At 36.3% G+C, this 16189-nt stretch overlaps 1 protein-coding gene across 1 annotated transcript; it reads right to left on the bottom strand.

The window, feature by feature from the left end:
* On the bottom strand, window positions 10422-15674 carry LOC109334419 (digalactosyldiacylglycerol synthase 1, chloroplastic-like). Its single transcript, XM_019570187.1, has 7 exons — window positions 14946-15674; window positions 14263-14295; window positions 13654-13741; window positions 12411-12895; window positions 12061-12327; window positions 11583-11932; window positions 10422-11264 (listed from the first exon to the last, which is right to left on the bottom strand). Exons 1-7 carry the CDS (start codon window positions 15528-15530, stop codon window positions 10730-10732), a joined length of 2343 nt encoding a protein of 780 aa, XP_019425732.1. The 5' UTR covers window positions 15531-15674; the 3' UTR covers window positions 10422-10729.

Consider the following 16189-nt stretch of genomic DNA (forward strand, 5'->3'; position numbering starts at 1 on the left):
ATTTATTTTAGTTGACTTACTTTAAAGTGGTAAGAATAACTAAAAGATGTTTAGTGTAAAATATTAAAGTAAGAGTCATTCTTTTTCACGACTATGAAAATAACTACTTACTAAACCTTGAGGTTTTTCCTAAAAAATTAGGAGGTGTTAAGATGTTCATAAAAAATTGTTGTATTTATTTTAGTTGACTTACTTTAAAGTGGTAGGAGTAACTAAAAGATGTTTAGTGTAAAATATTAAATTAAGAGTCATTCATTTTCATGACTATGAAAATATCACTTACTAAGCCTTGAGGTTTTTTCCTAAAATATTAGGAGCTGTTAAGATGTTCATGAAATATTTTTTAGTAGTATACTTGAAATAATGAGATTTACCTAAAAGTTTTGACTTTATAAACTTAAAGTGTTATGAAGTCTTAGACGGTAAAATGATTTAAAGATGTTGAATCTTAGTAAAATGATGTAAAAAGTTATTTCGTAAATATAATAATTATTGTCATTTAACTAATTAACGTTATTTTGGTGTAATTTATTGATTTTGTTTTAATTGACTTACTTTAAATATGATAAGTCTAGCTTAATGATCTTATTTTAAAAGATTAGTTTTAGTAAAAATATTTAATGACAAAAAAATAAGATTTATGAACTATCAGAAAAATGTAATAAACTGGGAATACATGTCTAGAAAGGTTCTGTCTAAGGAAAGACTTGGTATTTAAGGGTGTCTTTACGACCCACCTCTCTTTCCTGAAAACTAGCATGGTGTATATCCACGGATTATAAAATAATTCCGGTATAAGTTTTATTGAAAATCTTACTTTAAAAAGTGTTATTTGATTGTAAGACTTTCAATGACAAATGATGATTCAAGGATATTCAACCTTGAATCGGATGGAAGAAAGCAATTAAATTCATTTTAAATCGGAAGTTCTATTTTCGCGTAAAAAGTTATTTCGTAAGTATAATAATATTTGTTAGTTAACTAACTAACGTTATTTTGGCATAATGAAGAGTTCGAGAGGAGATCAGATCAAGTAAGCTCACCTGCAAATAGAGACCTAGCGACCCGACACACTCAGGTGAGGGAGAAAACATCATGACACAGTGGTGTCCGAATATGCATTAGGACCTCCAAACTTCCTCACAAGTTTGGAGTTGCCTTGGGTATTAAGAAAGCTTGTACTTAATCAATTGCATGTTTGTTTAGATTAAGTACAACAATATTTCTTATATCAATTTATGTTATGTTTATATATGCAAATATCATGTTTACTCTTGAATTATAATGTTTGACTGATTATTATGGGAATCATATGTATATGATAATTTTTAAATTCAAGGTTTAAATACACGTGATATAAATGAGAAATATTTTCCTTGAGAAAAGTAATTAAAATGATATTCAGGCTCTTCTCACTTGAGCGAGAGAGCTCTTGCTTGAGCGAGAAGTGTCTAGAGAAAACGAGTGTTTTAGCTCGGGGCGAGACAGCTCTCGCTTGAGCTAAAATAGGCACCAAGAGAACTGATTGTTTTCTCGCTTAAGCCACAAATGCCTCAAAAATGGATGTGCCCTCGCTTGAGCAAGACAGCTCTCACTTGAGCGAGATGACTCTATAGAGACATACTTCTTTTTAAATCGCATAAACGATAACTCTCATATATATGAGAGCCTAATGACATGTTTTCCATCAAGAAGTTGTAAAGGTAAATAACTATATGAAATTCATGAAAGTAATAAAAGTGAGGAATTGATTTGTTAAAGGTGAGGCCTGAGGGTGTGATATTATGCCATGCAGCGAGATCGTCTGACCGTAAGAGGCTTGGCTTGAGAATCGTCTAGGATAATTCAGCGATGGTTCGTAGTGGTGCTGAAATTATTCTCTTTTTGTTTATATGTTAAGATCGGGACCCGCTAGAAAACAATGGATTAAAAGACATAATTTGCTAATTTCGGTTAGGGTGCATATCCACGGTAAAAAATGAAGTAGTGGAAAGGAAATGTACGGGAGACGAATGAGCTTCGAGATGTTGAGAGGGACGGAGTTGATGGCGATGATATGTCAGCAAAGTCTTGAGGGAGAGTCTAGGTGAGACGAGTCCCATGTATTCCTGGATGAGGGATTATGTTGGATTGGACAGTGCTCACAGCGCAAACTAGACGATCTCTGACAACCACTCTTTGCAATCAAGATCGATAAGAGGGATGCCAAGAAAGTATTTGATACGACACCATCCTGAAATGGACAGTTCCGTTGGAACAGATCGATCATATATCCTTGCGAGAAATAATCTTGGTGCGATCAAATCGGCTTGTTATGGGAATTGTACTCTCGGTTATTTCCGAATAGTTATTTGGAGGATAAAGGAGTAAGGATGATGGACTCATGCATCGCATTGCATACATGATATTCTTCGATATTAATTGTAAATTCTCGAGTTTTATACACCATTCATCGTTATTATATGCTTGTATGATTACATGATATATCTGTACTCGTGTGTTGTCTTGGTGTATTATTCCGTATAATTCCACAACGTCGATGACAAGTTTTTCATAGATGTTTGACTCCCTCTCTTTACTTCTGGTATATTTGTACGCATGTTTAGATGGACCCATCAACACTGATCCGAGGTTATCGCTTCACTATGTCCCATGAGGGGACATGGAGTGTTGAGGGTAATCGGCACACTTACACAGGTCCTTGCGACCTGGAGCTGGATTGGATAAGCAATGGCTCAGTTCTGCATCTTCCACCTTACTACGTAGTTAGGGAGGCATCATTCACTTTTCCCGACCGAATACCTGCAACCGCCGGACTTTCTGTACCGGCTGAAGCTCGTGACGTACAGAAGTTGTTAGGACCTGGCCCCAAACAGGATTCTCATCATCAGGATCGGCGCCAAGAGAGATAGTCGGGCCATGCCAAGGGGGTACACCCCGGACCCCTCGATGGATTGGGGAGCGGATGAAGTGGAGGAGGAGGAAGTCAACGGCGACTGTGTAGAGCTTATCTGCATAGAAGATTCAGTTGAGGTCATTGAGATCTCTTCTGACTCGGAGGTGGAGGAAGACCCTAGCGAGGCTTCCAGGACACCTCCGGTTTAGGAGTTTTCTCTTTTTTTTTATTGTGATATGACCATGTGTGAGGTACTTTTTGTAATGTCAATGCCTCGGCATTATTTTCTTTGTATTTTTAGTTTTTTTTATTTGTGGTGATGATTAGATTTCGCCTTGTAAACAATTCTGTATTTATTCAAGAATTTTATGAATGAGAAGTATTCAGAAAAGAATTGTGTTCATTTAATTATCTTCAATGTATTAAGAATTTTATTTCCGCAAGGTTTGAAAATGTGACGTCTTGAAAATGGAATAAGGTAAAAGTGAAAATGATTTGTAAGTTATAGGTTACATAAAAGAAAAAAAAAAAAAAATTTTACCCATTTTTCTAAGAGATTAAATATATTAAATATGAAATGATTTTCGGGGCGTTACACCAAGGATGAACAACATGATTGTGACCTTACAGGCGATGAACACTCAACTCCAAGCCCTTCAAAGGCAAATGGAGCAATTGAGGGTTCCAAATGGGAGGCGACGTGATAGTGACTCAAATGATTATGAGTCAGAAAGGAGGAGGAGGCATGGGGAAAGGAGACATGAGGAAAGAAGTCGAGGCGAGAGGAGGAATAATGATAGGCATGATGATGAATCAAGTACCTATGATAGTGAAAGAAGAAAGAGGCCTCGGGGAGGGAGGCATGAAGAAGAAACACATGGAGAGAGGAGGCATGGAGATAGGAGTGATGGAGTAAAGGTCAAAATACCAACCTTTTTAGGGTTGAACAATCCAGAAGCCTACTTAGAGTGAGAACTCAAAATGGAGCAGGTATTTGACTACCACACATATAGTGAAGGGAAGATGGTCAAGGTGGCAGCCTTGGAATTCAAGGAGTATGTCATGGTGTGGTGAGACCAATACCAAAAGGATAGGCGGAGGTGTGGAGCTGAGCTAGTTGACACTTGGGAGGAAATGAAGATAGTAATGACGAGGAGATTCGTGTCTAGTTCCTACCAAAGGGACATCCACAAAAAACTCTAGAGGCTAACCCAAGGCAACAAATTTGTGGATGAATATCATAAGGAAATGGAATTGGCCTTGCTAAGGTCAAATTTCCATGAGGAACGTGAAGCCACTATGGCACGATTCGTTCATGGGCTAAATCAGGACATCCAGGATGTGGTGTAGCTACAACCCTATGTGAAGCTAGAAGATTTGGTGCATAAGACCATCAAGGTGGAACAACAATTGAAAAGGAAGAAGTCTAAGTATTCCTCAAAGTTTCCATCTGAAAGTTGGAGAGGTGAGCCAAAGAATGAGGGAACACCTAACAACAAGGAGGCCATGGGCGTTTCGAAGAATCAAGGCAAACAACCTTTGGAACAAACCAAAAGTCGTGATGTAAAAGACCATGGTGCTTATGGATGGGGTGGTGAAGTCTCAATCTGAGGCCTCAAGTGGGGAGGATACTGATGGAAATGCATTCATGCCTGATGGTGACCTACTCATGGTGAGAAGGCTCTTGGGGAGCCAAGTGAAGGAATATGAGGATGACCAAAGGGAAAATCTATTTCACTCTAGGTGCTTGGTAAAGGGACATGTGTGTTCCTTGATCATAGATGGTGGAAGTTGTGCCAACGTAATTAGCATAAGATTGGTTTCCAAACTAAACCTTATGACTACGGTACACCCTACTCCTTACCGGCTACACTGGCTAAGTGAGATTAGGGAAATGATGGTGAACCAACAAGTTGAGGTTCCCTTTTCTATAGGGAACTATGAAGATGTGGTTCTTTGTGATGTAGCAAACCTGGAGGCCATCCACATATTGTTGGGTAGGCCTTGGCAATTTGATAAGAAGACTATCCATGATGGTCTATCTAACAAGATCACATTCATGCACAAAGGCAACAAAGTGATCCTAGCTCCCTTGTCTCCAAAACAAGTGAGTAAAGATAAAAAAGAATTGAGAAAAAAAATAGAAAAAGAAAAAAAAGAGGAAAGTGAAATTGACAAAAAAAAGGAAACAAAAAAAATGATGAGAAAAAAAAAAAGAGGATGATGAAAAAGGAAGAAAAATTGTATTGCAATAAAATATGGGGTTGTAAAACCCAAGGCTTCTAATACTAATTTGTCTAGTTTTGTGAAGGTCCTTTTGCATAAACTAGGTAAGGTGAACAAATGTGGTAATGATGATGCGAATTCGAGGTCGAGTTCACTTCAAGAAGGAGGGTATGATGTGATCCAGAAATGGCCCAATATTGATGAAGAGCACAAGGTCATCAATTGCATCATCCAACTTGAAGGACCACCTGATGGAGGCCACATTTTTCTTAGGAAGACACAAGATTTGTAAGTTGTATTTAATAAAGTGTGGGCCTTTTGTCCTACATATAAAATAGGAGTTATTTTCTTTCATTGTTTTTAAGAATAATTTAAGACTTTTCTATTGGGTGTAATTTAGCTTAATGTGGCCAATTCTTTACTTTATTTTGGACTATATTATTCATGTAATCAAGTACAACTTCCTTCTTGGGAAGGTGCATGTGGAAGCATATGAATGCCTACTTTATTCAGCTTGGACGAGTGATACCAAATGAAGAACAAATTCAATACCTTACCTTCTTGGGAGCAAGAGACTTTAAAAGATGAATGCCCATGGATTCATCTTTTATTTGAGTAAGGCGTAAAGAATCAAATATGATTGAGGCATGTGAATACTTACCTTAATGAGAAAGCTGATTGATTCATTCCTTATTTGGGGAAATCAAAATGTTTGAAGAGAATGAATGCCAATTGATTCATTCCTTATTTGGAGAGGGGCATGTACTTTCAAAAACCTTCCTATTTGGGAGAACATTTGTGGTTCCCTATATGGCAACATTCAATGGCTCACTAAACAATTAAGATTGTTTCCTAAACAAGGAGGGACGTGAATCACAAGGTTTGCTGATTTATTTCTTTCCATTATTATTCTAAGTCATCCGTCATTCAAATCTGATTTGGGACATGTAATTCAAATAATGAGGATATTCTCCACTTCAAAACTTGCCTAAATGGAAGCAACATGCATGGAAATACATTAAGACAAATAAATATTTTCTTATTCGTGCCAAGAGAACCGAGTCTTCCCACCAAAGAGACTTGGTACATGGCTTCAATGTGTGGAATACCAAAGAGACTTGGTACACCACTTCAATGTGTGGAAGGACAAAGTGAAAGTTTCCATACAAGAACAACTCAAGATGGCAAGAATTCATGAACATTATTCCTCATTAAAGTGTTTAACACGTTTTTTATTAGGATTTGAATTCTTAGGAAAGTCTTTGAATGTATCAATGTATTTTACTCCATGGGATTTAGGCTTGGTCGAATTTCCCACTATATGTAACCAATTTATACATTTGAATAAAACACTTCAGATTTTGTTTGGATTAATTCCTTTTTAGTTGAGCTTTGCTCCTAACTTAGAAGTTATCAAGGAACCTACCTTGTAACGTTCATAAGCTTATCACCATTGGTGTGGCGCCTTACCTTAGTTCTCATCAAGCATCCTTGCTTGTGGCAAACAACATTGGCGTATCAAACACTTGTATTTGTGGCGTCTTCATCTTTTCAATCTTTACCATCTTCTCTTATCCTAATCAAAATATAAATTCATTTACTCAAACACAACTCTTTCATACACATTCCATCTCAAGACAAAATACACTCATCATCTAATCAAGTTCATACAAATTTCAATCATCAACAATTTACAAATACAAATAGACCTTCAATCAAGAACGATTGACAAACAAACACAACCCCCTTCAAGGAGGTTTGTATCAAAATCCAAATTGGAAATGGGGTGTATTTTGGATAAAGTAGTAAGCGGAAAGCTAATATGAAATGTCAATAAGCACTTACATCGGTCCTCACATCTTATAGGTCTAGTGAATCAAATAAGATGACAACCTAACCTAAACTTTTAAGTATTTATCTAAACTCAATTCAAATTTAATGAAGGAAATCAATTTTGATTGGGTTCAGATTTTCCATAATTTCAAATACTCACTTTAGGAGAGGAAAATTATAGAATATGTAAGTTTGACAAACTAACATCTTATGTTTAAAGCCAATAGAAAAGTTTCAAGTAACACTCTTGCACACACCAAAGGACTTGGACGGGTATAAGTCATATATTCTAATTCAGATTCATCCCATATGTCCGTACCATATATGCAACTTATGTAATTCTGACAATTTTTTGTTCAACCATTTCTCATACGTTATAAGAACCTTTCTATTTTAAGAAGTTATTGATCAAGAGTACTAGAAAAATTGCAACTTATGTGACAAGCAACAATTCTAAGTGGTCAAAGCATGCGTCTGGCATATATACATTGGTGCCATTAAGGCATTAACAACTCCTGTCTCTTAATTCTATCAACTTTTAGATCCAAACTATGTCCTCTGATAGTAAAAGACTGAAAGTAGTGCATACATTTCAGTGCAAGAAAAATACTTAATATATAGTACAGAAAGTGCAGAAGTAAGTATGGGCTAATCAGGAATAATCTTAACCAGAAACTGGAATATTCCAGAAACTTAATTACCACAAAGGGTGGAAGTATTATGGCTTCTTCTTTTTGTATATAAAAGGTATTTCCTCACTTTTTTTTTTTTGTAATGAACTAATCAATTTTAAGATATGTAGTTATCTTTTTCAACAAGTGTCACTTTCAGGAATCAAACATTGATTCTTTTAGTTATGCTGAAATCCAAAGAATCTTACACTACTAGACTAACATCGTGTATTATATCCTAATTCTTAGTTTGAGGGTTACAACAAGACTTGGCCAATGGTAATCACGTGATATCACAACATGCGCCATTAAATTAAATGTTGTAATTTGACTGCACGTGCACCACAAGTACACCACGTTGAATGTAATATTGGCATCTAATTTCTGCTCCTGCATCAGCAAAATAAAGTCTTTTTTGTTGATATGCATTAGCCAAATTTTGCAGACTCGTTATTTAAAATGATCAAGTTGACATTGACATAGAATATAATATATGTGACTGGTCAAAAGTTGATCAGCTGAAAGAAAAAGATGCTAAAAAATGTTTGAGGTGCAAATTAGTCCTTGTACATTAACCTGGGTCTACATTCTTGTAGTCCCCACTCCCCACTTTGTATTGATTTTTTAATCATTCTACTTGACCGGGTACATGTTGATCAGAATTTATAGAAAATTAAATAAATTTGTGATAAATAAATTCAGGATTAATCATACTTTTGGCTGGTTATCTTTTTAATTATGTGATTTTAATCCTTCTATTTTATTTTGATGATATTTAGTCTTTCAAGGTTTTAATTTGTGAAAAGCTAAAATAGAATTAAAATGTAAAATAAATATCATCAAAATAAAATAGTTTATTTAAAATCACATCACCAAAGGCGAGGGACTACAATTGCGATTAACCACATGAACATGCATGAAAGAAAAATATAAAACAAAAAATGGGTTGGGTAGTGAATGTGCGAAGTTTTTTTAGTATGAACATGATTGTGTTAGTTGTTATCAAAATTAAAAGTAATTTAAATAACTGGTAGACATTAATGTCAATTAAAAAATAAAGCAAGCTCATTAAACTGAATAAGCAATTCAATAATGTATCCATGTGGTATCTGTGACTAGGGATGATAATGGTGTGGATTATGACTGCATTTTTGCTAACCCAATCCTGAATTCGAACTCCCAAACTTGATCTTGAATGCAGTGAGGTTGAAAAAAAATATCATCCTCATCCTATTGGTTATCTTAAACTCATATCAACCCTGATCTGGAACATGTCTCATTATTATTTATATGGACATTTTTGACTTTTAGTATTATACATGTTATTTATATACATAGGATAATTTTATAATTTGATACGTATTATATAAATTGGATTTAGGTCGGATATCACTTATACCAAAATCAGGTATTACCTATACCAAAATCAGATATCACCTATACCAAATACGATCTCAAATCTAATATTTGAAATCAGGAAAATTCAAAGTCAAATTAGGTCAAAACAAATTTTCTCTATTAAATTTGAATTAGGACATTACCTACAAATTCAGGTTAAGTTCTCATTCATATTCAACATTTTAGCATTATGTTCTAATATTGATCTTTATTGAGTTTGTGGTAGGAGGTACATAATCTTAATCAGAAAAAAATAATTATTTGGTACTTCTGAGTTATGACAACTTAAAAATTATGTATTCGGCCAAATCTTAGACTCGTCAATCAAAAGGTTAGGAGTTAGAACTGGAAAAAAATAATCAAAAGTTAAGGCTGAGATTAGTTCCTCTAAAATTATATGTTTCTCCGGGTAGATGATCGATCACAACTTATTATTCTGCTAAGGCTTGTTCATGGGTGGCCGAAGAACTAACATCAGGGGATAAAGATGAAACTATTAGGGTCAACAAAGTTGTTTAACAAAAATTTGAAAGAAAAAGTAATTCAATTGAATTTATGGTGATAAACATGTCAACCAAGAAAATAATAACACCTAACTGTGATTCATCAAGGGGATAACATTCTCTGTACCACAACTTATGCAACTCCTTGTGTCACAAGCATGCTTGATCCAAAAAAAGTGATTGTTGAAAATTTAATATAATTTGTGGCATAGGGAGTAGCACTGATTGTAGTTCATGGAGAGTGGATTATGCTTAGGCGAAATTTCCTTATCGCTCCCAAGCATCATGCTATAACACCACAGTGCTCTTTGTTCATCAAACATAAAAGCAAATAGAGTTTATAGTGCTTAAACCATTTTTGAATTGGAAGTAAAAAAAGGTCCTTAAAAGCTTTTAAGAAAATCCATTAAAATGAAATCAATCTATTTGAACCCACCCTCAGTTCTTTCTCCTCAGCTCACACCACCAAACTCAAAAATCACCATAGATTTCCCTGTGAAGTGTGTAAACTCAGGAACTCCTTCCTGTTCAGATAAAGTATTCAAATAAGAACTAACAAGACGTTGGTCAAATAGTGTAAAACCTCACTATATCCCTAGGATGACCAAGGTTAAGCGTTCGATTTCTATGACAACACTTATTGGGAAGAGCAACCACGCACCAACCACAAAAGGAATTAATTCCTTACTCATAAGGTGAAGGAATACCCTTGGAAGTACCCGAAAAAAGTATTCAAATGAGCCCCCAATATCAGCTATTAGTAGCATTCAATATCATGAACAAGCATTTCTAGCTGAAATTTCAAGCCATTTTAGCTAGTACTCTACGGTTATTACAACTTACCTGCTCTTCCATGCTAAACTAATCCATATTCATGAAATTATACACTCAAAGGGCGTGAGAAAACCTTATCTTTCTACCATTATTACAAGGTAGTACATGACATCGGTCTTCTACATGTTTTGATAATCATAACTAACTTCACTTGAAAATAAACAAAAATTATAGACTGAGAGCTTAGCAGCCTTCTAATTACATCCAATAAATATTATACAATGCAGAAACTAAAATCAAACGACTATATCTATTTACTAGACATTGATAAAATTTCCTACCTGCGGGCATGACAAAGATTGCTACAGTGCTGTCACGATCTGTTATCGCAAATTTCCTCCATTGCAAATACAAAGTAGACAATCTATTTACCAGCCATAGATAGGATTTTCGACCTCCGGGGGCAATAGATTAAGGTCTTTACAGTGCTGCTTGTCGTAGTCACGGGTTCCTGGTATTGCTCCTGAACATAATCTCAGTAATTCGTTCCCTGTCAGACAGTAGTGAGCAAATGCTAAGCCACCATCTACAGCTTCTGTCAGATTAGGCATTGACACTGATTTGGTAATGAGCTTTCTATTGTGTGTACTTGACTTCGCGCCATCCTTTTCATTGTTCAATATTCTATCGAGCTCGGAATATTCCATAAATCTTTGAGTAGCAGCCTCCCAAGAAAGTTGATATCTTTGCTCAGGTGTAAGAGGATAAGGATCATTTTCTAATGCTTCTTTTACTTTTGCCACAAAGTCGTCAGATGTCTTGTAAGTCAAACAGTTGGGGAATGACCTGAAGAACTCATTTGATGGATGGTCAGCACAAACTACAAATTTCCCCATGGCAAGTGCCTCAGCTGTAGCTGTGCATAGTACATCGCTGATGCTAGGATTTATGAAGACTTTGTACCTTCATAGAAATAAACAAACAGTGTCAGCAGAACTAAATTTCATAAAAGCAAGTTCAGTATTAGTTTGGGGGTACATGAAGCATGAGCAAGCAAGTATGACATGAAGGCAAAGATGTATTGATAAAAGTATGAATAAGAACAATTTTGGATTCACTTTGTGAAGATAGGGGGGAGTAAAAGATGACTTTGCTCCATTTAAAAAGTCACCCCCCACCCCACAATTTCATTTAGGTATGTTACACAAAAGATGTGAGGATCTTACTGGTAAATATATAAGAGTTTAATTTTTTTGAGCTCAGTTTTCAAATCATTCTTACCCGTGAAGAGAATCATCGGCATGGTCCCTTCCTTTCTGAAAATTGAGATTCAAATCCAGCCTCCTAGCTGCACTCTGAACTTCGTTAGCATCCTCACCATTTCCAAATACATCCAGCTTGAAGCCATCAAGGTCAGTCTTATGCTTTGCTAACAAATCTATCAACTCCTTATATCCCTTTGCCCATACCATCTTTCCCAAGAAATATGCCCCTTTTGTGAAGGCCTTCTGCCCTAGCTCCCTTTCTGCAGCAATTTTCTCTCCGATTATTAAGAACTTGGGATTCACACCATGAACGTTGCAAATTACAGACTTGGGTAAATCTTGAGTTGAAGCTGAGAGACGGAGAACCTGAATATAAATCATAAGTTGTTTAGTTCCATTTGTCACATTTAACTCTCTCCTGATACTCTAACGACCATTTCTAATTACCTTCCAAGCTCATTCAAGCTAGTATACTAGGATTTTAAGTATCATACCTTGTGGCAGTATGCTCTTGTAACCCAGTTGTTTATGTGTTTCACGAGGAACGCCTGAAGAGCCCCATTTTTCTCCCTCTTGATGTATTCCAAGTAATTTGTGTGAACAATACCAACAACATGGTTGAACTTGTCTGTCCAACGCTTACCATGATGATACCAATTCAAATGTTCTGGTTCTTCCAGAATTGCAATATCAGCATCCTTGGATGGTATAAATTGAGAAGTATCTCCAGCGGGTAATATACTACGTCTTGATTTTGAAAACTACGCACGAGGACAGAGGTGTAAAGATTTACAGCATTAATATGAAACATGAGGAAATATAACTAACTTCATCATAAAGTTACCTTCCCGGGATAAAATGAAATTTTGAAGTCTGCCTTAAAACCAACCCTTTCCTCAAGCCAATTACGAATATAAGCTTCCTGCTCCTCAGGTGAAGTGAAAGTGACATTGCTGGGATAAACTAGTTCTTGATCTGATTTACAAAGCCATGGAACCAGCAGAGTGACTTTCTGCTTCGCAGATTGTGATAAATATGCAGCACGAAATAGTGGGTTTACAGCTGTTCCCGTCATCCATGGAAGACTAGCAGTTGTGACTATTGCAACATGTCTTTCATTGTCTGACGCATCATGCTTTGCAGGGTGTGGCCAGAATCCTCCGTCATACCGGTGCCCTGTGCTCTGAAGGACACTTGCTATTCGCAAATCCAACTCATCATCTATATTTCCATTCCCAACAACAGCAGATTCTTCCCTAGAAAGGGACTGTAGTAGAAGTTGGTTCTTGCGTTTGCTATATAAGCTTTCTACTAACTTGTCACATATCTCTACAATCACATTAGGACAAATCATCAAATGTCAGTGATGCAACAAGAGAAATTGCAGCTGGAAGATATTTGGAACATATCATTCTTTTGTTCCATGCACCTAATTTACTGCTAACATTGAAAAATCATCTATACCAGGAGTTGACAGCAGTTATGCAACAAGCCAACAACTTTTGCCAGATTATCTGCTCACATTTTTTTCACTAATAACAGGAAGCTATAAACTATAAAATCGTTGAAGACTTAAAGGGAGGGAGGAACAAACTAGGGTATCAATGAAAACAAGAATGCTGAAAAGGTGAAACACTACTCAATTTAAGAGGGGATGTCTCTAAAAATCATTACTGCATCAAGAGCCAAGCCTTAATCCCAATGGATGGGACGGCAACATTGATCGGAAGATACTATAATGTTCTATCATAAATCATGTTCATTGACAAAGCATTGACCTCTAAATCTTTCCTGAATGTTTCGCCTATGGTTTTTCTTGGCCTCCCTCTTCTTCTAGAAACTAGACTAACTCATTTAATCTAATCTCCTTATTGGGGCTTATTTGTTCTAACGGTCTCCTCCACACATGTCTAAACCACCTACAGCGCGATTCTACCATTTTTTCTACAATATGAACCACTTCAACTTTCTCCCTAATGCTGTCTAAAAACGTTAAAACAAAATGCACGCATAAAACTTCCATATAAGATAAAAAAAATGAGAAACAATGATAATGAATTCAATACAAGTTATGTATAGTCATGTACCTCTTCTAACTCCAAGTTGATCCAAAAAAGGCCTCGCTTGTTTAACAAAGTAGGCTAGAAGTTCAGGTACATCCAATGGTGGAACTTCCTGCACAGATGTTAAGGAGAAAATGTTAATCGTAATTCATGATTCAAATCAAGGCCCCAAGTTCATAACATTTAGGAATCAGTCCAGAGGAAAATCAATGACACGTGAAGAAATGAAGAATGACATCCTTATGAAATTAGCTCATTAAATATTACAATTCTTATGATGCTTGTATTGCATAACCCTCATTTCTTAATGTAGCATCTCATGTATCCAATCTTCTCCGAACTAAGTGTTCCAATGTCTAAATTGAAACATAACAGTCATAACACTGCTAACATGAAATGACATACCAAATTAAAATATCTATGCTAACTAAGCAAAACCTATGAAAGTACTGGGTCTTATGTATAGATGGACTTAAAGATACGAAGGCAGATGTGCTTTATAAGGTATCATGTGCATATATAATGGTCAAAAGAAATTAGAGCCTTCCAGTCACAAGTTTTTCTTGTTTCTTACACAAAAGTGCACAATATTTAACAGGTAAATTCATATGAACAGAAGGAATATGCACAGACCTTTGATTCTTGAGGATCCCTGCACATTGATTTCTGCAACAAACAAACAGGCAATTCTTAAAATGAAAGCACTTGTCAAATTAAGCTCAAATGCACAAAAACATATATCATAAACCGCAATTCCACTAGTTGGGATCCCCAAATAAATACAAAAACCAAGACTTTTACCAAAACTCCAGTGGTTGGGATCAACTTACATGGACCAAACAACGCCATAATATCCTACCATAAATCATGTCTATACTCAGACAATAATTTAAAGCTAAATTATTCTTGATTGGTTAGCCTATACTCTATCTCGGTCTCCTTCGGCCTCGAACTATTGAATTAACTTCATCCGGTCTCCACTACTAAATGAGGCTTCTATTCTACATGTCTTTCCATACAAGCCAAAACCACCTCGGGTTTTACCTTGTGTTTGCGGTCACATTTGTATTATGTTGCATTTATCACAGTCATGTAAAACACAATATTGCGACCACAGTAGGGCAAGCTTCTAGAATAGGTATTACTTCGCTTACAAGCAAATAAATAAATAAAACACCAAAACCCCATAATTCACTCACATGTTTGTTTTTCAATTAAACTTTAGAACTTTTCCATAAAAGCTTTATGTATGATTTTGTTTATATGCTAATCAAAATAGAAAACAAGCTAATTGAAGCACAGACACAAATACATACCAAGCTAGACTTAAATTTCTCCAAAAATTCACCGTTCTTCTCCAAATCCTTAAATCTACTCTTCAACTTTCGAATTGGTTCCCAATCAGGAGCTTCACTCTCTCCTTTCCACTCCCCCCAGTCCCAAAACTCCTTCAAACTCAATTTCCTCCCCCTCTTTTCCCTGTCAAATTCCACAACCTCATCACCTTCCCCTTCCTCCTCCTCCACCTCCGACACAATCGCCTTCCTAATCGCTGATAAATCAATCCGAATCTGCGCCTTCGGCTTCCATTTCTCCAAAACCTTCTTGCTGAAATCAGGGGAAGAGTACGCCCTGCGAATCTCCGACAGCTTCGGCTGCAAATTCTTCACGAATTCGATCTCCGCCGGAGCAGAGGAGCGCATGGCGGGGACGGAGAACGGAGGAGGAGGAGCAGCAGAGTTGAAGAAATTCTCGAGTTCGCGGTCGAACGACGTCGCTAGGTTCTTGAACGAGTTGGCTCGGTCCTTCATTAAACGGAGATCCGCGTCAGCCGAGTCACGAACCTCTCTCCAACCCTTAGAGAGGAACGAGAACGCATTGGATGAGGTAGAAGGTTCCATATCCGAACACTAAACTCCAAACCCTACACCCAAAGCCGAAACTCGATAACAAACTAATAACCCATGAAGCAAAAGTGGTTTGGTTTTTGTTTTTTTGTTTTTTTTTTTTGGAGAATGCGAAGTTTGGTTAAGGAGAAGATAATGAAGAACAAAGGAATAGAGATATATGGAATATGAAGGGGATTATGAGAGTTTTTTTTAACGGTTGGGATGATTTTGGGACATTGCGGGAATTTTCTGGAAGCGTGGATTCACACGTGTTGTTCCACGAAGGATGTCGAGGGTGTGGACATGGTTTTATGGGATGATGACATGGAGAGATCACTGTGCTAAAGTGGCACTATGGGATTGGATATGCAGGATCGCGGTAATTATTGAGGGAAGAATATTCTAGGAAGAATATACTAGGATGATTAATCATCTTAAAAATCTTTTTACACGAGAAGAAACTAATATATATCATTTGTAAATCAATCTTTAATAAATAAAGTATAATATTATGATATGTGTTATTTTTCTTATAGTATTAGAAGATTTGTAAGATGATATATTGGTCGATTGAAAGATAAGCTACTTAAAAACACTATCTTGTAGTTAGGGATGATAACAAGGAAGGTAACGTGGATTTTACTTTTCAAACCACACGAACATGGATCCTT

Source organism: Lupinus angustifolius, chromosome LG19 (assembly GCF_001865875.1).
Source record: "Lupinus angustifolius cultivar Tanjil chromosome LG19, LupAngTanjil_v1.0, whole genome shotgun sequence".
NCBI classification, from domain to species: Eukaryota; Viridiplantae; Streptophyta; class Magnoliopsida; order Fabales; family Fabaceae; genus Lupinus; species Lupinus angustifolius.